Below are 24,169 nucleotides of genomic sequence, written 5' to 3' on the forward strand. Positions count from 1 at the left end.
ACGCTCTCATAAATCCACTCAACGCATGACTGATTTTTTGTCTGAGCCTCACACAGTAGAGGAAAAAAATTTGCTCCTCACTGCGGACCTTCTTATATTTTCCCCCAACACACACACATACATGAAATATGATTTATTTACCCCATTATAGACTGCGGGTGGTTTTGACCTTCTCCAACAAGCGCTTAAAATATATGCAACTGTTGCTGTTTAACATTATTTGACACGGAATACATTCAAAGTTCACTCAGGTCACTTGCTTTTAAAAATAATGATATTTTAAAAAAACATTTGGTTTAACCTGTTTTTCTTTTTTCCCCACATACCGACCACTCTATTCACGCGCTCCGGTTCTTTTTAGCACAGTAATGCCTTTTATTGGGTAATGCCATTTCTCTTTTCAGTCGACATGATAACAAGGCAAGCCTGCTCTTAAACAAATGTCAAACACTCGGCACTGCTCCCGGTGCGCTGACAACGCATACATTTCAATCAAGCCGCCGCCTCGTATACACTCAGACGCACACAAACACTTTCAAGTGCGCACAAGAGCATATATGGAGAGCAATTTACTGAACCTTTTAGGGGAAAGTATTTTACTGCACCACAGGAAAAACATACATGAGCAGCAGCGTACAGTACAACACGAAGACGGATACATTTGATGGCTTTACCCGAAGCTGGATAGTTCTCTGCTCACTGGCCATTTTATAAGGTACACTTGCTAGCCGCTGTGCCTCACACTGCAATAGATTAGGTGTACCTAATGTTGTGGCCAGTGATTCCATCTTCTTCATGTTTTCTAGATGAATGCAATAATTATTACGTTTCCGCATGCAAGTCTTCTGTCGATATCCGGCGTGGTATGGCACTGATCAATTGGGGTGTAAAAAATAAAAAAACATCCACTGTATGTTCAAATGTTCACAAGATGTTGAATTTACATTAACTCTACTGAGTTGTACTATTTCCGTGGTCTTCAGGTGAAGCGCCTGAACTTGATGAGTTTCTGGAAGGCCTGCTTGAACTCGTCATTGAACACGGTGTAGATTACCGGGTTGATGAGCGAGTTGAGATATCCCAGCCAGGTGAAGACGTCAAAGAGCACCGGGTGAAACCAGCAGTCTTTGCAAATGGCCAAAACCAGCGTGCCCACGAAGAAGGGCAACCAGCAGACGATGAACGCGCCCAGGATAATGCCCAGCGTCTTGGTGGCTTTCCTCTCACGAGCTGCGCACAGCCGCTTCCTTTCCAACACGCTGTCGGCCAGCTTGACCTTCACGCTGTTCACAAAGAGAGGCGAGCTCCCCGTTCCTGAGTGGACATGCCCTTCCTGGAGATGGCCTTCCTGGTTGGACGAGGAATTGAGCGAACACAGGGACGAGCCCGCCGAGGTCTGGATGAGCTGCGCCGTGGTGAAGCGCTTCCCGGACGCCGTCGGCATCTTAAAGATACGAGAGCGCGCCGCCACGTAGATCCGCCCGTAGAGGATGACGAGAAGCACCGTGGGAACGTAGAATGCCCCGAAGGTGGAGTAGATGGTGTACGAGATCTGATCTGTATTCACCAAGCATTCCGTCAGCTCCTCGTGGGCTTTGGCCTGCCGCCAGAAGAGCGGAGGCATGGAAATTGAGATGGAGATCACCCACACTACTGCGACCATGATACCGGCTCGGCGCGTGGTGCGGCGTTTGGAGTACTCCAGCGCGTCCGTGATCGCCCAGTAGCGGTCCAGGGCGATGACGCACAGGTGGAGGATGGACGCCGTGCAGAAAGTGATGTCGGACGACAGCCAGATGTCACACAGGATCTGCCCCAGCGACCAGGTTTTGCTCACCGTGTACACGATGCTGATGGGCATCACCAGGATGGACACCAGGAGGTCGGTGACAGCCAGCGAGCCGATCAGGAAGTTAGCGGGCGTGTGCAGCTTCCTGGTTAGGAAGATGGTGGCGATGACGAAGGCGTTGGACAGCACCGTGGCAAAAGTCACCACCCCCAGGAGCACGGACAGGGAGATCTGAAAGCCCAAAATGGAGGCGTCGCTCCAGTAGGGGGACTCGGTGGTCGGATCGGGAATCTCCGTGACGTTGCCCATGAAGTAGTCCAGTGAGCTGTTGTACACCTCCATCTTGGTTGAGATCAGCTTCAGAAGATCCTCATTACAGATGCGCTCATAAGTGCAGGGTTCAATCCCCCGAGCCCCGTTTTTCATATCAACCCGAAGCTACCATCTAATGCCATCATTTCGTGTCCCGAGCTAATGGTCCTGTAATTGAAGCCGGCTTATTTGTCCATTTCGGTTTTGTAATATCGATTGGGGCCCGCTTACAGGAGCCGTGGATCGTCATTTGTATTCAGCGTCTGTCAGATGCCCACTTTTGTTGCTCTTCTTTCCACTCCTCTTATCTCATCTCCAAGCTGCAGTCGGCCGGCAAGAACACCTCGGCGCCGAACCTTTGAATCTATCAACCACTTTAATGGGCTCCACTTCAATAAGACGAGGCGGCGTGCGGTAAGATGTTGATGACAGATACACAGGTGGGCTTGTCAGGCCGCTATCTCCACAAGAACCCGATCAACAGTTTCATGATCCAGGCAAGGCTCTCTCCATACTTGTTCCTTGCTCTTCTTCTGTATGTGGAAGAGAGAGAGAAACTCATTAGATTTCATCTTGGTGACAGTGTCTTTCTTTTAGCAGTCACGCTTCATTCCCAGAGGGAATGCGATCGCATGCAATCCTTGTCCAACTTTATTTGTGCCAGTTTCAAGCACTCTGGATCCACACGAAGGGTGACAGGTGGCACAATGTGGGATGTAGCATTGCGCGCCAGTGGCTTTTCAGTACTAGCGCTCGCTCTCCTCATTTAATTTGCGTGGCGTGCAGCAGAAATGCAGACAGCTCGATAGAGCTCGATAGACAGAGATAGATAGAAAGAGCTAGACAGATAGAGCTGGCTAGAGCTAGATATCTAGCGCTATAGAGCTAGATGGATAGAGCTAGCTAGATAGAGCGAGATAGAGTTAGCTAGATATCCAGAGCCAGCTATATAGAGCTAGATATATAGGGCTAGATAGCTAGAAGAACTAACACGCTTCCTGAAATAGATTGTCGGACCTTTGCGGTTATATTCCAGTCTCACTTTCATCACATGTGATGGATGGTTGATTGGCCTATCTGTTTACATCTCAGTCAAGTCCAACACAAGGCTTATCTTCCTTGTGCTCTGGTTTGCAAGACAATGAGATAATGAGGCTGGTAATGAATGGATGAGAGGAAAAGATTTTCAATCAGGGACAAGCCCTGCCGAAATTGGGCTGGATACTGCTTGCGTGAAAAGACATTAGTTTCTCCATCTGGTTTTTAAATGAAACGCGATAGGGGCGGAGCCCCGCAACCATGAAGCGCTTACAGCTTCCAAACTGTACAATTCAGTACATCACAGCCCCATTCATGAGTAATCCAATTCACTTGTACTTTCAGACTTGGCTCAAGTCCCACCAGATGCTCGACATAATGGGTTCGCAGCGCAGGTTGAACCAGAGACTCACCCCGTGAACCAGGCGGACCTGCCAATGCCGCCTGGCCCCCGCTGGAGGGGGACTAATTGATTTAACTCAGCAGAAGTAGAGCTATCACCGCCCGTCTGTCAACGCCTGTCTGCTGTTGACTGGAGCACGGTTCTAATGAGTGTGTATTGACGAAAAGTACAATGCAGCTGAATTGAGTTGGAGTCAGGAGACTCTTCAACCATTGAGAAATATCGGGCCAATACATTAGGTATTAGACCGAAGCCAGAAAACAGATGAGCTGTGATTTTCCCAATGCGAGCCTGTGAAAATCCGAAGAAAATGTGTAAAAACTGTCTACGAACATCAAAATTTCATGAACCCTGACGAAAGTCCAAATTTCGCTACGTCCGCAAAACTTCGCAGCTCAGCCCAGCTTTTATTCGTATTCCCTCAACTCAATATTATTAACCTCGATGAGATGTGAAACAATGTTATGTCGCCACTGGAACAAAGGTTACACAAAGTCATAGTTTTAGATGGCAGCTGAGCATTGGAGCATCTCTTTATGAGCCAGATGTCCACCTTTATTTGACTTTTAATTTGTGCCAAGTGTCCCATTAGCAAACACGTTAAACTCCCGTGCCGCTTGACGTCGCAATAAAAATAACAGTTGTAGTGTTTTGTTTGTCTAGCAACTATTCAAAACATGAATAATAGATGGCCCTTGGAGAAGAATGGTCATATAAAATATAGATTAGTAGAATCGTTGGAGCACTCCAGACGATCGGTATGTCAAAGTGGAGCGTCAAGGTTATAGCGCTCGCAGGTGGAACAGATTATATTGACCCATCTAGGTTTGCAAAAAAAGCGCAAAAACTAGATTTGACCTCATATTCCATAAAAATCCGTTTGGTTAAGAAGACTTGCTTGTCTCGTTTCCTGTTCAACAGTGTGTAGCTAGCTAACTAACTAGCCCTAAAAGATTTACTCTGTCGTTATTTAACGTTCCAAATATTTGGTGGTGAAAAATATTTTAATATTTGGTGAATGAGCGGCAAAGATTTGCAGCTTTTAAGGAATGAGAGGAAAAAAAGAATGAGGTATTCTTCTTTTTCCAAAACTGTGGGGGGCTTTTGGTACATCCGTGTTATTTGCAGGTGCCCCAGAGCTCGGAGAGTAGGTGTTCTTCCTGGGCTGTGCAGGCGTACATGCACCATCTGCCCCCCCCCCCCCTTCCTCCCCCAACGATCCACCTACGCGCACATGCAAATGCAAGTAGAAGAAAAAGGATTTTTGAGAACATGCTAATTCAGGCCTTAGAGGTAAAAGCCAAAGTGCGCCTGCGGTGGAGAGAAGGCACCTGGCGAGCCACATGCGACTCATCGGCTATGCTAAACTTCACTGTCACGTTTTGCCGTTTCCAATCTGGCCCATCATTCTAGCTCATAAAGGGGACAACTTACAAATGAGCGAGAGCCTCTCCCAGCTTGGCAAGGTGAACTGTTCGCCAGCCAATCGCGGGGAACAACCATCTACACTGCCAGTCACATCCAAGCACAACTTAGAGTCTTCAATGAACCTTGTTCTCTGAACGTGGGAGGAAGCCAAAGTCCTCGGAGAAAACCCACGCAAGTACAGGGAGACCGTGCAAACCTCACACAAGAAGGCTGAAACCCGTACTTGAACCCTGACCTCAGAACTGTGAGGCAGATAAGACTGGCATAGATAAATATCTATCTCAACAACTTTTACTGAAGTTTATTTCCATAAGACCGATTAAAATGCGGCACCCTGACATCGTATTCCTAGAAAGAAAATCTCCTCAGGCTTCGGAAACAATATTTTCAACGACGCTACACGTCACAACTACCCAACTCTACTTAAGGGACGTGACCCTTGGAAAGTGGAGCAGGCACCAGTACAGAACTAGGACATCGGAGAGGCCCTTCATGATTAGTCAATAAAATAAATCTGACACTGGGGGACACACACTCACACGCTAGTGCACACACACTCCAGGCTGATATCACCCACCAAACTGGAATTATAGAATCTGGACGATTCTAAGGTAAAAAAATGGCTCTAAAAGATTAATCAATCACTTGTCGATTAATCGATTAATTTCGACAGCTCTGAATCGAACGATTGCAGATATAGTAAAATTTTGCTAAAAAGTGCAACTGAACTGTAGCCGGGAAGTGATTCTTTTTACGTCCCACTGGTGGCACTAGCGAGCACTCTATGAAAATCGCGCGTTTCTCGAAACTGCAGTTTGTAAACTGCATCTGTCCCGTAACAGATGACTGGTGTTGTGATGATTATTTGTCCTTTTCGTACTGTTTACTATCAATTTGTGACAACGACGTCGATGTTTACCTCGACTCTGCGTTATTTCACCGACTGGCCTCTAGTGTTAGGATTAGTGCCGTTATAAATGACAATGACATCTGTATTATTGATCACATGGCCACATCTTCACAAAATCTCATCAATGCTTCGCAGGGTCTGTTTCATAGCCCAAAGGCAGCCTTGTTTTGGAGCCGCCATCTGCTCAGATCATATCGAGCCAACACGAAGTGTATACGCTTAGGAAGGCCTAACGGGGGGCTGGCGATGCGACGTTCAAAGGCACCTCAAAGCATTTCGGTGTGTTTGTAGTCATGTGTTGTCGCTTGTGACGCTAAAATTATCCCCCATTTGTTTCATAGCTGTCATGCACTGACAGACCTTAAGCAAACAACATGGAGAAACCAAAACAGTGCCCCCGGCCCCACGTTTGTTTATAATGTTGCCATTATTGCTTTAGTTAGACTTGCGATGAATATGTAACACAGAAATGTTTGGCGCGATATTAGCATTTATATTGACATTTTGGAAACAGGGAAGGTCATTGATGGTTTCAAGCGCATTTTCGATGAATTATTTATAGCATGTCTGTGACATGCTTTTATCAAAATACCCAAAGGATTAAGAATTATACAACAAACCTTTACATTGAGGGCTGGATTGTCCTTTCAGTTGCACTTTAAAGTCTTTGTGAGGGTTCGGGTGATGATAGTTTGGGAATTCCTTATTATAGTTAGTTTTTAATTCATTTTGGCCTTTGCTTGTTAAATTCAAGTTTTTATATTTTTCAAAAACGCACTTCTGATTATGTATCAAAATCTGGTTGTCAATTTTATGTTAAGCAGGGTTGTTGACATATGTTAACCACAAAAGTAACATAGGTCCTTTTAAAATCATCAGTAACTTAACTTAATTCGTAAGGTAACCAAGTCACTTTTTCCATGGTTACTGTGGCAAGGTTGCTTGTCACACTTGAGTTCAAATCACGTCATTTTGTTCCAGCTCATGCAAACGCAGGGAAGGGTTTTTGTTACCATGACAACCAGGAGCATAGCACATTGTGTTTTTGTACAATCAAGTAACACCTTCTCAGAATATAATAATTTTCTTAATATTTTTCTCCTGTTGCTATACCTCGCCACAAGTCTTTGCTGCTTTGGTTTCACCGGTGCTTTCTTGTTGGGTGATTGAGCGTGATGTAGTCTAGAGTAATTTTTCTTGGGGTTTCTTAGCACCCTTGACTCCGAGCCTCACCTGGCCCTGAGCGATCTCAGTGATTTGCAGCCTCACGCACCACGCCTCCTTGCAACCACGAGCTGGTTACTATCTAGATCATCCACCTCCATTACGGAGATCTCTTGGTTTGCTTTCTCCACATCATCAAGACTTTCCAGCTGTTCTAATGGCTCTGATGCGGTTGTGCTCACCTCTGGGCCACGAGTGAGAGAACAGAGCATCAGCACAGTACACCGAGCGCACTTTTCATCATGCCGGTTCTCTCGGATTTCACTTGCACACCCCTGAGTTACTTCTTTCCATTATTTAGTTCTTTGACTCTGGACTTCTGACATCACTCAAATATTGCCAATATGGGGACCAATCATCAGACGAGAGGCAATGAAGACAGATGAGGATGATGAGAACCAATATGGAGAAATTCCCGTTGGATCATATCAAGAATCAACAAATGCTCTGTCATCACCCTTATGATTGAGCTGCACTCGATATCTTCTCTGCACAATTGGAGTGGGCACCATATGATGCGGGCGTATATGATGTAAACGACTGTCTCAATAATTATGACAATATAATTCTTCCGTTCATAACAATCAGGCAAAAGTCAAAACAGAGGAACCACTTGGATCAAATGGATGAACAAATGAGATAATCATGCAATCAATACAATTATCATTAAGAGAAAGTAGAGTTGCATTGTATAATAAAGGTCTGTTTCGAATGCTGTACCATGCCCCTCTCATGGAAAGGCCATAATATTAGGAACACCCTAGTGCATAATGCAGTGCACTTCTACACCACGGCAAAGTGCATATGCCCAAAGGTTTTTTTATTTTCTTCTTAATCTATGCACTTATAGAATTATTACAAAATATTTATGATTTTAATTAAAAGTGGAACAGAGGAGCATGGCATAGTACAGAAATGATCTCTTTCTATTGGACCAAATTATTAAGAACACCTGCAAACCTCAATCGTGCGCTCTATCAAACGAGTAACTGTCATTTCTTTCACTGCGGAGATATTTGTGATGTTGTGGGGGAGTTCTAGCAATAATCCCTCCTTGTATTATTACTTGCTGTTTTATCACCACGTCGGATATTGTCAATAACGACGTTTTCTTTTTTTTCATGGTTATCAAAACTCACAGCTGTCTAAAAAGAAAATCAATTAATAAATAAAAACATTGTCACTCACCATGTTTTCGAGGGATAGAGTCTGCCTTCCTGGATGCTCCAGCCACCAAATGGACCAATCGGGGAATCCCCTGGTAGCGGAGAAGTCCTTTTTACGCACGCACGTCCCGAGCAAAGGCGCGTACGGAGCGCGCAGCTTCTTGTGTGCGTCCTGCTTGGCTTGCCATCGCGCATGGTGCTCCACATTGCATCTCACGGCGTGGAGATTGACGTGGCGGAACGGCTGCTCGCTCCTGCATGCGTAAACTTGACCAAAACAAGAAGGTGGAGGCAAAGGACATGCTGGGTAGATGTCATGCGATGGAGGGGGTCGTCAACAAGTTGCGTTCATTGTGTGTGCGTGTGTGTGCGTGCGTGCCTGTGAGAGAGAGAGAGAGAGAGAGAGAGAGAGAGAGAGAGAGAGAGAGAGAGAGAGAGAGAGAGAGAGAGAGAGAGAGAGAGAGAGAGAGAGAGAGAGAGAGAGAGAGAGAGAGAGAGAGAGAGAGAGAGAGAGAGAGAGAGAGAGAGAGAGAGAGAGAGAGAGAGAGAGAGAGAGAGAGAGAGAGAGAGAGAGAGAGAGAGAGAGAGAGAGTGAGTGAGTGAATCCCTGAATTTATTACCGTTTGGAAATTTTCCTTCCCATCCTTCTTATCCAATCAATCAATTGATTAATAAAAGCAATCCTGCTGATAAGTGGTTTGTATTTTCTAATATAGCCTTTGTACGTTTGTTTGTAGTCTTTCCCTTTCGATGTTTTTGTTGATATAGCCAAGAGTGGTTTGCAGGTCTTTCTTTCGACTCCCCAAATGTTTCTGCCATGAACTGCTGGTTTTTTTTTTCCTGGGGCTACTTTTGAATTGCCAAACGGTTGTACTTGCTGTGGCCAATGTTTACGAAATGGCTCCGTTTCTCAATGTGGAGCTTTGGGGGTCATTTCATGGAGTCTTGTTTTTAAAGTTGTGTATCTGATCCCGGATACTTAATTTGAATTTAATGGGAAATTCAAATTAGTGTATATTTCAAATAAGTAATGTGAGCATTTATTTCACCATAAAGTCACTTCGAAAAAAATAGGTTGTTTGTGCAAAGATATAAATATATATATATATACTTTACAGACTTTCAGTGCAGCCATGTGGAAGTAAGTACGTTAGCTGAAAAAGTAGGTGGTGGGGCTGTTTCGCAACATTTCACCTTTTGCTCAACTTATTTGCAGAAGTTTAAGTTACACCTCGGCTAGGATAAGCCGGTAGAAAGCGTCACGGCTGATAAATCCTCACTGTGACCTGCTTTAACCACATCACACCACTGTGAAATTTACTGTGTGAGCAATATTGAGTCGAGGCAAAGAAAAATCAGCTGCCACGAGAAAAAAAAAAGATTGCCGTGACCCCGGATTTTGTTGACTTTGGATGGATGGAGACAATTTGGACATAAAGAGTATAGCCTGTTTGACAAGATAAATGTTGAAAGCAGATGCATGGTGATTGAAATATAAGGAATAATGCCTGGGGGGGAAAAAAAACTCACTAGATGCTGTGTCCTTTTTAATGCTAGTAATTAGCTATCATGTTATGGGTCACTTGAAAAGCGCTACATACATTAAAAGTTATTATTATAGAAAACTTGTGACATCTTTAAAATCTTCACAGAACTTAATTCTTCCCTCATTTGTAAAAATAAAACATTTGTGAGAAAGTTATTTTTGTTTGCGCTAGCCATGACGCTTTGACTACCATGCTATTTATGTTAGCATCTGTTTGCAGCTAATATTACGTTATAATCAGTTCATCTTCAGTGGTTATCACACCTGACATTATGTGGTAGCATGGAAAAAGTCAAAACTAACATTTTCTGCAAGCAAAATGCCCCTTCTAAGACTTGGACTTCTTTGTACACAATACACATCAATTCACAGGGCAACCAACTTGTCCGTTCATTAAAAAGCGTAGATTGAGCCGACGGGTTGGCACCCTTCTCTGCCATTTTCAATCTTTAATTGAATCAATACGGTGCTCCTTGAAAGCTAATTAGAAAGCTCTTCAAGTATAGAAAATGTTAATGAAGAAACAGATCTCATCATTCAAGCGAGTTAAAGCAGACCGAGCGACTGAACGGTCATGCGGTGCCGGAACTGCTGAAAAGAATCAAACAACTTTTGAGCCGACGATTTTCCTCATCCGACCTCGCCTACAGTGAGCCGACGGAGCATTTAAGATTGAAAAAGCTTTTTCCTTTGGCTCATTCTCAAATCAACATTTATAAAGACGACAAACCAAGGTCCTCTTCTAACACACCATTTGGCTTTAAAAATGAAAAAGCATATCGAATGCAATGCGTAACGTGGCAGGGCAATAATAGAAAACTCAGCTTCCTCATAAAAACGTCCATTTGAATGAAAGATGTCCATTCGAGCGTATGCTGATGGAACAGCAGATGAATGAGGAGGAAATGTTGTCTCCATAACGCAGAGCTCCTACACTTGTCCTGAATGACTTATTTAAACAAGTCCCAAACTCAATAATACACTCACATTCATACACATGGTGACAGCTGCAAAAGAACCTTTCCGTCATCTGTCAGAATAATGCACACATCATTAGAGGCTATTGTGGTGATTCATGACCAATAAACTCCAAAAGTAAAGTCGGCCCCGCTTTTTCGTTTATTTCTCTGATTAGGACTACTTAGCGTGATAGACAGTGACGGTCGTTCGCCTTTTAACAACCGGACCGCATCGCTTAATCTTCGCATTGGGCTTGGGTTTGTTCGTTTTTAGTCGCTGTGAAGTGTCGCATTTGTGAAATTCCAAAGAATTCTCTCAAACTGAGTTGCTGTAACATGATGAACCACTGGAGTGACAAATTAAACTTCTCAAACCTGTTCGTCTGATGGATGAGTATGGGAGCTTCTCGATATGATTAAAAAAATATATATAGGAAGCTGTTTTTTTGGCCTGTCAGAAAAGTCCCAGGACTGATTTCATCTAAATCTTTTAAAATGCTTATTACAAAGCAGCTTTTTCTGAACTTGGACTCCAACCTGTCTTTGTATCTTACCACTAAATGCCTGCTCATGTGTACTCATTCACATGCACATCTTCCCTGGCATATTCTATTGACATAAAGTAACATATGGGCCATGTTCCTTACATGTGTGTTCTCGAGTGGAAATGATAGAATTATGATCCCGCCAGCCGATCCACTACCAGACAAGTGCTGTCAGTTTGGATCAGGCCAAGCTCAGTAACTTTGACGTGTGGGATGACACACAATTGCAGTAGTGAGATCTTGATCAGAGAAATTTCGAACAAAGTCTTGAAAGGAACCACGTCTTTTATATTTATATTTTTAACTTTAATTAAAAAAACTGCCCGCAGGAAGCTTTCCAGTTGCTACCCTGTTCTGTTTGAACTATTTGAAACTCAAAGTTACCTTGTGAATAAAACAATGATATGGAAAGTCAGCTTCTCAAACCTGCTTTTGTTCTCACCCTCGGCGAATGTGATGGGCACGTCCGATTTGTATGCTCGATCTTATCGGAAGGTCTGACAGCGGGATCAAGGAAATATTCGGTTAAAAATGAATAATTGAGCAGCCTGGTGACAAGCGGTTAACGCTGCTTTCACAGAGAAAGTCTCTAGTTACATTAGTGCTTGGAATGTTCTTAACATCTGACTTGGAGGGATTTCTCCATGGAATTAAAGTTTTACTAATGGCGACTTCAGGTTTTCAAAGTTTCAAGAGAAGGCCAATTGAGGCCTCTTGGGACATAAGCTACAATTATTATTATTTTTTTATTATCAGCGTGGTTATCTGGTTCTAGAAACCATATTCATGTTTCTGTACTAATTGGTGTAAATAATCCACAATAATGAACATGTGTTTTTCCAGTGTGGTTCATTTAACTGCAAAATCGAAATGGAAATTTATGTAAATGAAAGGCTTCCATTTGGAAAAGAAGATGCTGGATGTTCCGGCTCGCAGAAATATTCTTTTGGTGACATTTCAGGGCATGCTCAGCAGATATAACAGAAGACTAACAGCAGGTGCTGCAATGCATTCAAACGTGCTTCTAAAATAATTTTATAAATAAACGACAGCGCGGCTAAAAGACTCCACTTGGCTCAGGACAGCCACAATTGTCGTGTCAGGGATATGACAAAAAAAAAAAAGCGGGGGGAAAGAAAAAAATCTGTAAAAATAGGGATTTTCTCATCAGTATGCATGACATTACGGCTAGTAACAGTCGACTCGCCACAATGGCACCATTTAACCTCTTTCAATAGGTTTTTAATTATTGACAGCAATATTGCACCTCTCTTGAGTCCCTTCTTATATTTAATTAGAATTTCTATCACACATGACGTGTGTAAAGAATATTTTCGAGGGAGTGGGCTCCCATGCTGATATAACTGTTGCTAGCTTTTATGAATAAATGAAAACAGTAATAAATAAATAAACTTTCATTGTTCACTTTGGAATCCCGGTGAGCTTTTGTTCTGCTCTCACTATGGATTTTAACTCCGATATCGTGGGGCAACATAGTGAAAAGGTTGCTATAATTTGTATTTTTTAAGCGATGATTAGAGGTTAAAAGTTACTGATCCATTGTTGAAGACAAATTAGCATTTATGCTAATGGGAACATCAGTTGATTTGTAGCTACTTGCTAATCGATGGTATTCCTCACAAGTCCCAAGAAATACGAGACTGGATAAAGAGTAATTGGTTGTCGAGAGTCCATAAAACTCGGAAGGTTTAGCTTTTAATCATGATTAAACTGGGCTTGTGTGTCATTTTATGCATCATTGTCTTTAATTTTCACAACACGTTCATCACCCTTCCCTTCCTTGATGTTTACATGGCAACAGAGCCCTCGGGCACTCGCTTCTCCAAATGTGTTTGCCAACTTGGCAAGAATAAAGAATTTTCAACTCATGGTCCATTTATAGGAATGATAATTGTTCTGCAGGACGTTTGGCTAGTATGAGGTTTGAATAGCCGTCACACTCATATGGGTTCATCTCCATCTGGCTACGTCCGACTTCCCTCATCAGATTTTTTTTTTTTTTTTTACTGCAAATAGTTTTTGAAAAATCAGCAAAGGATGCTCTAATTGAGAGTGAAACACGTCTTATTTAAGCACAAGACTTTGATGATAATTCCAAGATATGGAACAATAATAGACAGAGACATGACGGCGAGGCCGCCAAGGGAAAGTCATAAAGTTGAGATAAGCTTCCTCCACAAACCAACATGAACATTTCTGACAGGGAAATAAATATTAACCCGAAGGAATTTTCCTTCTTTTTCCTCCACTTTCATCTCTCATTTCCTCTATTTTGATACTTTCTGCCCCCTCAGGAAATTCCATCACGGCTCCGGAGTCACATTGTCATTAAAAGCTCGCCAAAGTGTCAAAAAAAGCATGAAATGGAGGAAAAAAAGAAAAATGTCGGGTGTTGACTGTTCTATCCCAGCGGTCCCGCAACTAAAATGCCAACACTCCCCTCATTGTTAACAAGCTGCTCAGCTCATTATCCAATTTTCTCGAAATATGAACAGAAGCGTGCTTGGAAAAACAAAATTGAGAGGAACTGAGCCCTGCTGCACCACAGCGTCCTATAAAGCTTTATGACATTAATCATTAAACTGTAAATAGATAAATATGGATTTGCCGGAATTACGCTATGTAAATATTTAGATCAGCAGCCTGCATTTGGATCGCTGGAAGCGATCCAATTTCACTTCATTCATTAGACTGAAAATTATTTATTTACAAATCATTGATCTTTGTTCATCTATCGGTGTGATTGATGTCAAGTGGCGGGAAAAACGATTACACGCTCTTCCATTAGCTGGCAAAGGGTACCCGTCAAATAATTGACCTTTGTGTGTCTTCTTTGTGTGACATTTTCACAGTATTTAAGGTTACGCCAACTTTTCTCATTTAAAATATGTGCAATGGGCTCAATAAAGGTTACGTGGGAAAATAAAAGATGGCGTCCAGTACAATTCATTGTGATAGATCTCCCAGGTCTAATGTCATCGTACGAGTTAAACAAACAACTTGGAAATTGACCTAACATCCCAAGAGACATATTGTCCAATAAGAGTCCAGATTCCAATAAAAAATAGGCTAAGAAGGATAAGGCAGAGGATTTTCCTTATACCCTTGCCTCTCGGTCTATAATTGCATTTATTGAGTCTTCTTTTTTGTTTTTGTTTGCTGTTGTTCATCTCAAAAATGCATTTTTCACTGTGTATCAGTGACGATCAAGATGAACGTGTGTGTGTATTTGTGTGTGTATTTGTGTGTATCAAGGTGGACTGATTTTGAATGTGATGGTACTCCTGGAACTATTTATTTACCTCTTAAAAATATGATTTTCCACTTTTTCCATCCAGGACTGGCGTGACTCAGAGGAACAACTGCACTTTGAAAACATTTATAGAATATATATATATATATATAAATAATAAAAGCAAAGTTGCCATCTTGACAGCTTTTAAGCTCCACCAGGCTGAGTTGAGCTGCAGAGTCCGTTAATAATTTACTCCAGGTCTTTCGTTACGGTCTGCGAGCAGGTATGAAAGCGAGGCTTTTATTAATATTCCAGTGTGAATTGAATTTTTTTTTTTAAACACTCATCTGCGACAATTCACTCGCAGCCGTACGGTGTGTGACAGCGATATTAAAAGTCGGGCGACTTTATACTACCCGGCGGATCATGACATTTCTTCCCTTTATATTCGGAATCCCAAGCATATTCCAAAAAATATGACTCAGGGGGGCGTTACCCGCCTGTCTGTCATATAAAGTGGTCGATATAGTTTCCGCTTTTTTGGGGTCCCCGTTGGGAGCCGCAGAGAAATATCAATCGTAAGCGCAAAGATCCAAAGACTGACCCTGAACCGTGAAAGCGTCGGTTTCTGGTGAGAGTGCGGAGGATGAGACTGCGTGGTGCGATAAAAGGAATTCAGATCACCTTTCACAGCGCTGTTTTCTTTTTTTTTGTCTGCCAGCAAAATGTCCCATGGCTTTGCCGACTTTTTTTTTTTGGTATCTCATTTGTTGAGCTGGAAATGATGCTTTAGCCTCTTCACATCGCAACTCTTGCAATTCTCACTTGACCTGTCGACGATGCTGTGGAAGGTCGCTGTGGGATTCGACAGAAATGTCAACAGAAGCCTAATGGAACAGCTGAACTTTATTTTCTGGGATATATTAGCATTATTCGACACTAGTTGATGAGGAGGAAATCTGTAATAATGAGATCACCACGCGCAGATAAAATGTGAAATCATGCAGTGCGGTTCTAAAATGGTCATTTTTAATTCAACCTAATTACGAACACTTTAAAATATATTTCAGGCATAATTATCCAACTTGATATTTAATGCAGACTAAATGGAGACTTTCTTGATTAGGACATTTTGTCCTCACCCTACTTGAACCGCTCAATCTTAAATTGTTCGCCTTTTCTGGAAAAATATCAAACTGATGCCAAGACGGCAACAAAGGCTTTCGCATTATTGAGTATTCACTGAGCTGAGAGGAGGGAACTCAGCGGAAACTCAATAGCCAAAAACAAGGTTTTGCCTCATCCCAATCACCGTCCCTGAAAATATCTTTTTCAACAGGCTTCAAAAGGAGCATTCAGAATTCATTAATCAAGACTCTGACACAAATTCACACTGATGAAGCATTGATATAAAAAAACTTTTTTTTGATGGTACCAAACTCTATTTTAGGCGTGCTAAGGAAGTAACTCCAAAACTGCAACTGCCAACTATTGAGTACATTAGAAATACATTACAAGGTGTGTCAGAAATATTTTAGGACTGGTCACAGAAGAATTGAATTTACTGCATACAGTGCACCAGAAATATTTTCTCGAGTTGATTTGCCAGCAAGTGAGGTAGAATTAAGTTCAGAGCGACACCACACAATTTTATCGAATGAGTCAGACGCTTGAGATAATATGCATATGGAGCAACAGGCGTACATCTACCGCTTTCGTTTGATCTAAGTGTTAATATATGGACGAGTAGATGTTTTATGCACATTTCGTAGAAGAAGCGGCCATGACGTTGATGGGCCGTAATTGCGGTTTGAGCCGAGGACGTGATGAACTACAAATAGACGATGGTTGGATTTAATCAGGCTAATATCCAGATCATATGTTTTGATTAATTGCATGATGTTCATTGAAGAATTGCGTTTCATGATATGAGTTTTAGTCACACATTAATCACACTCAAGTAATTGAATGATTTTCTTTAGTTAATGAACCGATGGTCCGTATATATGTTGCATCGGGTTTTTCACCAAATGTTATCTGATCATTCGGAAAATTGACTTCACTGTATTTTTTCTTTTTAGTTAATCCTTCTCTCTTGCCTCTTATTCCCGTCTGGAAGTCGATTGTGTTTTCAATCTGCCTTTAATCTTCCAGCAACAACAAAAAGCGAGATGAGAGTTTTGCGCTCAGATTTCTTTTTTTCTTCTCCTCCGTTCTCTGTAAATCTTTGGAGACAATCTGTCAGCCCTCAGCCTAATCCCCGGCAACCTGTGTGTCAGTGCGCCTCTCCTCACTACGTCAGCCACCATTCAAGTGTGCCGGGGCACCCGCAGCAGTCCACATCTCGTTTCACGGCTCCCTGAATCTCTCTGCCTGAAGGGCTGGCGCTCGAGCGCTGATGAGAATTACTACATGAGGTTACAGCGTCGAGTTACTGAGGTTGACAGCTGAGGTGGCGCTGAGCAAGATCATTACACAACCCTGCTGAGAAAAGAATGACTTGGCAGCATGGATTTAATAATATAAAAAAAAAAAAACGAAATCCCTTAAGAGACTTCAAGAGACTCCTTTCAGCATTTAAAGTGATTCTGACATGGCTTTATAAATCTTGCTGAGAGATCCAAAATATGATTTAAAAGTAATAAGTAGTCAGGACATGACATAATTCCTACTATTTCCTGCTCTATGGTCATCATCTCTTTAGGGTTGCAGTTTTTCCATTCCAAACATTTTTCAGGTGAATCGGAAGTTAACAATAATGGCGCCAGTAAATTAAACTGAAACCATCAAGCATGTCAAATATAACACGGATTTTCTTCTTTGGAATCTTGGGCCAAATGGCAAAATAATGGAGGCTACAAAAGGGCGAGGAGTTCTGCTAGCGAGACAGTAATGAACATTCCTCATAATTCACTGGCTAATGAAGAGCCTTGCTGCAATGTCTCCGAGGTCACGTTACCAGGAGACCCGCCGAGCTTATGTAAGCGTGCGGAGACACTGCAGGAGAGTTAATTAAAACCGTGTGATCTATAGGCCGGGTTTGAGGCAAAACATTGATTATTGTACGAGTGGACACCACGAGCCTTGTGAGACGCTGAAGGCTTCCCTTCAGAATTTGGAATCCTCTCATGAATGCCTTCGGCACGCTTGTTTTTTTACTCGGCGCCGCAGTGTTGACATTTACTTTCGGCGTTTATCATCAAATGAGTCTTGGAATCATCTGCGATTATCTCCTGAGATGGAGCACAGCGGAGACGTGCTGCTGTTGGGCATCAAGTCAAGGCGTGATGTTTTTTTCACTTGCACAGTAATTTCTCATTACCAATCTGCTTGTGTGCATTTATGTGACTGCTTTTTATTTTTTTCTCTCTCTGCTGTTAAAAGACGGAATGTGATGCGTCAGGTTTTTATCATAAGCAATCAACATGTATGAGCGCATGGCTGAATAATCAAAATCGGCTCAGATTCCCTTCCGCTATGTCGCACATTAATTTGCCAGGAAACGTGTTTCATTCAGAAGTATGGACTCATTGTGGAGATATTTAAGTGTTTTTTTCATTATTTTAATTTTTGGGGCAAAAATGGAGACCTGGCATGTGTTTATATAGTCGGGGATATTTTTAAGCATTCCAATTTGGAGTAGTCGTAAACAATACTCTCCTCTGTGTTGTGTCAAATTTAGAAAATATTTGTTTTCCCTAAACAGGGTCTTCAAGGTTTTATGAGGGGAAAAAAAAATTAAAAAGACAAATTATATATGTATATATATTTTTTTTTACTTCCCAATGTTTGCTACGAAATCCAAATCAACGGATTGTTTTTGCTCAGAGTCCTTTCTTTATTCTTCTCAGCGAGTGTATCACCACAATCACAACCGGCTCATCAGGAGAAATTAGGGGCTTTGTGTGTCGCTAAAGGACACATCCACACAGCCTTGGGGAGCGCGGATCGAAACAACAACATTGCATTTTGCCGGCTGATTTTCTCAATTGTGAGGAGAACAAAAGAATACTGCAGTTCTTTTCTAATCGTAAACATTGAAATTGGCTAATTGTATTGATTGGAACAAGATGGGCATGATAATATATATACATACCAGTTAGATCTATGTACAAAAAATATAATTGAAAAATATATAATAGCTGATCCAGGTTGTAAAATAGATTAGCATTCCTCGAAGGAGCTGTAAATGACATTCCAAACTGATTGCCAAACAAAATGAAGGAGACATGTTTCATGTTTTCCCCAATCTTTTTTTCCATTTAAATTGCCTCTCGGAAAGTAATTAGCATGATTTCCTCAAATGGAGACCGGCGGCGTTGATTTACTCAAATGCGGAGCGCATCCGACGTTTGTTTACTTCACAGTCACTTATGACGACCGTACCACGATGCAAGCAAAACAAGAAAGAATGTTATCGATTATTGAAGCATGCAGACGAGGTCGTACAAAAAAATAATAAGTATGACCTATCCGCTTGTCGGTTAAGCAGACTCCCTTAACAGGAGGTGGCAAGAGCGTACAGATGGCTATGCAAATGATGTTTGTATTATTCATACAAGCAGGAAGGTTTTGTCTTCGTTTAGCGTCTCGTATCCGACTGTGGACTTGAATGCCCGAGGGTCTTTGACACACCAGCGACAGATATGTCACAATCTATTCGCTGCTGCTCATCGTCCCTGTCATATTTCCCTGTCCGCCCACCGATTTTGTGTGAGGCGAAAGCAAGTCGGCTGTGTTCACTCCCACAACGGCGCACGTCAATGAAAATATCATCCACTGAAAAACTTCAAGGCAAGTAAAGTATTATTGTCAGATTCTTGAGAATTGTTCTTTTTCATCTAAAAGGCAACTGCAGCTCTAATTGTCTGTTTTTTTTGTAATTTGTCGTTGTATTTAACTAGCGCGACCCTAGAAAAACAATTTTCTGTGTGATTTCACATCATACTAAGGCAAACCCATTGTATTGAATTCTCATGGTAAGAATATTATTAGATGGTTTCACCTGACTTGGTCCCATCAAGGTTTTCCATTATTGACAAATTAGTTCCGAAAAACTAACAAAAAAAAATCATCCATGAACTACAGAACATTCAGTTTCTTCTCATCATTTGAGAGTTTTGTTATTGTCGCTTTTGTAGGTCTTCCTCAGCGCTCGTTTGTATGCTGTAGTAAAATCCATGCACATGCAGAACGTGCATTAAACATCTAGAGTAGTTTTCCAGCAGAACTAATCTCCCGAACAAGTCACAGGTTGTAAACCCGAGGGCAACCAGAAGAGCTAAAACTAATAGGTATGCAGTTGACAGACAGGAGGAACAGCTCCAAAACATTGAGCTCAAAGCAACCGGAAAAAACAAACAATTTCAACGGCGAAACAAGAAAACACGAAAATCAAGCATTCACCGTTAAACTGAAGTGCTTTAAATTATATGTCATTAGCTGAGTAATTTATGGATTTGCCTTGAGTCAGATGAAGCAGGGAGCAGTTTGGAGAACGTCTTTCTTGACTGTTATAATAAAATAAATACTACTATTAATAACATTTTTATTATCATGATTTTTAAAATATTTCTTTATATATTATATAATCAATAAATAATTTCCCACTTTTGTTTGTGCTTTTGAAGATTCAACAGTTTGCTTATCTGTAAATACGATTTGATTTATGTTGGGCCGTGCAAGACTTTCTTCTGTGTGTCTGCATGCAAAATCTTCTTGCATTGAAATCCTAACAGGCAATTTGCAGATTAAGAAAATCGTATTGGAGCATTCGTCCATAATGGCCGCCGCTGCGGGTGACACCCCCAATATACAGACAAGTCAAGCAAATCGCAGGGCTGTGTCAGCTTGATAACGCTGCTCGGAGGCATACAACTGCCACCTAATTAAATTGGGATTTGATTACGTTCCTTCTTGAAGATTTTGTTTTTATTTTCCGCCCACTAGCATTCATTGATATTTGGAGACTAATATGACTGAATGTTCTCAAAACTGATTTTTTTTTATTTTTTTATATCAGGTAATAACTTTTTGGTCTGATGTTACAGAATTTGCTATGACAAAAATGGAATTGGGGATTAAAATACAGAAAAGGTTTCTGAATGGACCACATGTTGGTGTCAAGTCACTATGGCAACATTTTTCAAAAATGCAATTTAGTATTTACATCCGTGGCAGACCTGAGATAGACGACAAGCGCTCGCCCTGCCCAAACGATAAGAAGAGAAACAAAGGCTATAAGCTTCAGATTTATCAAATCCGTCCACATTGTAAGCATCAAAGGCTTTCCGAAGCCAAACTGCCTTTGCATGCGTGCGTCCAAACATGACAATGGGTCCGCCATGCTTGGATACACTTTTTTTTTTTTTTTTTTGGGTGGCCAGCCAACACATTTATGCGGGCTCTCCTGCATCAAATGCTATTAAGTCCCTCTGAGCGCAGCTATTCATCATTCGTACAATTTCCACGGGCTGTTTTCGTTTGACTTTTTAATCAAAGGTCGGATCCCGAGCTTCGAGGATAATTCAGCCGTGAAACAAGGCCCCGACGACCCAAGTTAACAATGCACATCCCAAACAGACTCATCAGGATCCGACAAATGATCTTGACGAGCACATCGTGAGGGGGTGAGACACAAAATAGAGGGAGGAACCATAATGGATGACCCCCCCCCCCCCCTTTCTTATATATCCCGTCCAGACGTTAATGCATATTAATGGCGATTTGTTTGGATGATATTTTTACTTCTAGTTCAGGCCAATTCCACGAATTAGTGCTTGTTTAATTATTAATTGATATCTTGCAGAAACGAACCCTGAAAACACAGATTGGCTGATAGCTAACCAAACCCAACCTTGTGAATTTCTCGAACTTTGAAATTGAGAACTCAGCGCACTATAAATTTGGAACTCTTTGGGCTTCCAAAGCTATCAAGCCGAGCTTCAGGTAATTATAATACAAATCCGAGATAGCTTAGGAGTCATCTGATCTTGAGACTGAAAAATGGACGCCGGGCCTCCAGTGACTGCTGACCATTATTTATTCTCTGGAGTCGAATTATCTCAAAGCCTCAAAGACACTTGAACTGAATACTGAATGACCGAACATCAGCGATAGCAAAATAAATCAAACTCAACTAATTCACTAAATGGATTGTTTTACTTGACATTCGGAATCAAGAATTGGAGCAGAATGATTTATGTCAATTTTGTATAGACGCAGTGGATAAAAAGAATTAGCATCAATGCTCTTCCAAATATCCTTCTCGTGTTTTGTTTGGTCTCTGAATGCTTCGTGCAATTTCTCATTTCCACGACGTTGTGTTTGTGTGCGCGCTCACTCGGTTACCGCATGCCTGACAGGAAATTAACGTCGGCGGACCAGGTAAGAACGAGATTACTGGCTTATTAAAAAAAAAGTGTCACATTCTACTGTTGGTGGTCATAAACGTGTCAGGCTTATTCGTCTGCCACGTGTGAAATAAAGAACATTTTCATCCATTGAGTATTTTTACCAATACGTACTAATCTTCCATTTTTTTTTAATTATTATTATTTTGGAATGATGCTTTTAAAAGGGTTCTGTAGACTTCTCATCTTCTGAGCTAGAAGTTGCACTTAGCTTGAACCGATGACTCCCCCCGACACCCCCCCCCCCCCACCCCAAAAATACTCTGTAGTCAACCTCATAATCTCTGGAAATGGCAAAGAGATGCGACCGGCTTTTAAACTACCCAGCCAGTACATCAGTCAGTGCCTGCTTGAAATCTTATAGACAAATAAATTGAAAAATAATTTAGATAGATTAAATTAATCAGTATTACAATAAACAATATTAGATTTACATGTGATTTCCAGATAAAGATGAAATGCCCATATGACCTGCTAATTAGCTTTGTGCAGTCCCCTAATGACTTTGTTGGCTATGACATTGAGAGAAAAAGCTGGAGGGCTCCATTGCTACTGTATGGAACATCCACTAATGGTACTTACACCAGTGGGAAATGTAGGAAGCTTTTTTTTTTTTTTTTTTTTTTTTTTTTAAACCTCCCACACAACTTGCTATCCATCTGACTCTTCAGCTATCGTCGACTCAAAAGCATCAGAGCGTGGAGCATGGTGACTTGGTGCGCTGTCACGCCTACGCTGTCTTTATCACGCGGCCTCGACCCTCCCGAAGGAACACGAGACAATTCCAAAGCAGAAAGCCATGACCCGGAGAGTGTTATTAAAAGCAATTAAGAACTTCTACTTCCGTGCACCAACAGTGGACATAAAAAAAAGTGTACACAAATGTAAAACAATAACATTATATTTTTCCACCATTATTGCGAACTATAACTCCCTTTTAGTGTGAGTTTGAATATATTTGAGTTTTGAACACAGCCACATCCCACGAATATGAGGGTGTGCACACTTATGCAATCATTGTATATATTCGATTGAAAGAGGAAAGAAATTATTTAGCGCATAATAGATATAAAACCCAAGCATCCAAATTCCATTTTCTGCAATTCGAAGACTCGCAAAGGGAAAAATGGATTGTTCACAAAAGCCAGGCGTTTCATTTTGTCCTGCACACATAAGATGACATCTTAAAGTCTCTCGTAGAAAGATTTAGAAAGTGGTGCATAGTTGAAGGAGCAAACAGATGCAAACCACTGAAAAAAAGGAAAAGAAAAACCTCAATACACAGAGCAGCTTAGGGTATAATAGACTGTAAATATCAAGTGCAATGTTTGCAAGTAATTTTGACCGAGCTGCAAAGATATTTTATTATACTCATATATCATGTACCACTAAGTCTTTTTAATAGCACTGTGTGTGCAGTCTTAGTTTGAGATGCATTATGATTTTTATGCTTTGTTGTCCTTTTTGCCCTCTGGCACGTTAAGTTTGATAGGATTACGCATGTGCTTATAAAACAAAAGTAGCTTTTTTTTTTTTCTTTTTAAGTACTATAAGCCAGTAAAAAGAGGACTGACTCAGTCACACTTGGCTGCCTCTCGTTGGTGAAGTCCAACATAAAAATAAAGGACTTCATCTGAAAATGAAGTCCATTCAAGAAATAGATTTTTTTTTTTTTAGAACGCTCACCACTTTCTTGCCTTCTTTAATAATGCCGAGAGCATGACGGGCTTTTAATGACATTGCTGGATATTTCGTGAGCCTGTCGAAAGTCACTTGCTAAGCTCAAACACTGTTTCTTTTTTCTCTAAAGTGCTCCGAGCTACCTGAGTAACAAAATTCCATCTATTGAAAGTTTTAGAAATGGATACACTGTCGAATTTTCTGGTTCATTGCAAATGTAATGGTTTGTCCTATCTTCTGGAACGTCTTCTGTAGACTAAAAAAAAATGTTTTTTTTGTTTTCACAAAATCTTCTTTCAAAGTCAATATGATGAATTGTACAGACAATTCTAGAAGGATTTTGTTTAAATTAATTCATTAGGTGTTTGCTGCTTAGTATTAAACATGAAATACACGGTGTTTTATTATTCATTTTATTTGATTTTATTCTACACAAAACTGTCCAAACTATTTCTGCGATACTCTTGTTTGTTGAATCCTCGATTTCAGGTGGATTAGGTT

At 41.3% G+C, this 24,169-nt stretch overlaps 1 protein-coding gene across 1 annotated transcript; it reads right to left on the minus strand.

Moving 5' to 3' along the window:
- Positions 1-391: 391 nt before the first annotated feature.
- htr1d (5-hydroxytryptamine (serotonin) receptor 1D, G protein-coupled) lies at positions 392-8,983 on the minus strand. Its single transcript, XM_061301553.1, has 2 exons — positions 8,293-8,983; positions 392-2,634 (listed from the first exon to the last, which is right to left on the minus strand). The coding sequence occupies exon 2, from the start codon at positions 2,213-2,215 to the stop codon at positions 980-982; it is 1,236 nt and encodes a 411-aa protein (XP_061157537.1). The 5' UTR covers positions 2,216-2,634; positions 8,293-8,983; the 3' UTR covers positions 392-979.
- Between the last annotated feature and the right edge of the window lie 15,186 nt (positions 8,984-24,169).

Source organism: Syngnathus typhle, linkage group LG16 (assembly GCF_033458585.1).
Source record: "Syngnathus typhle isolate RoL2023-S1 ecotype Sweden linkage group LG16, RoL_Styp_1.0, whole genome shotgun sequence".
In the NCBI taxonomy this organism is placed as follows: domain Eukaryota; kingdom Metazoa; phylum Chordata; class Actinopteri; order Syngnathiformes; family Syngnathidae; genus Syngnathus; species Syngnathus typhle.

Bases quoted from the DNA above. Each gene is read 5' to 3' on its own strand.
- htr1d (XM_061301553.1), bottom strand. From the start codon at position 2,215: ATGAAAAACGGGGCTCGGGGGATTGAACCCTGCACTTATGAGCGCATC.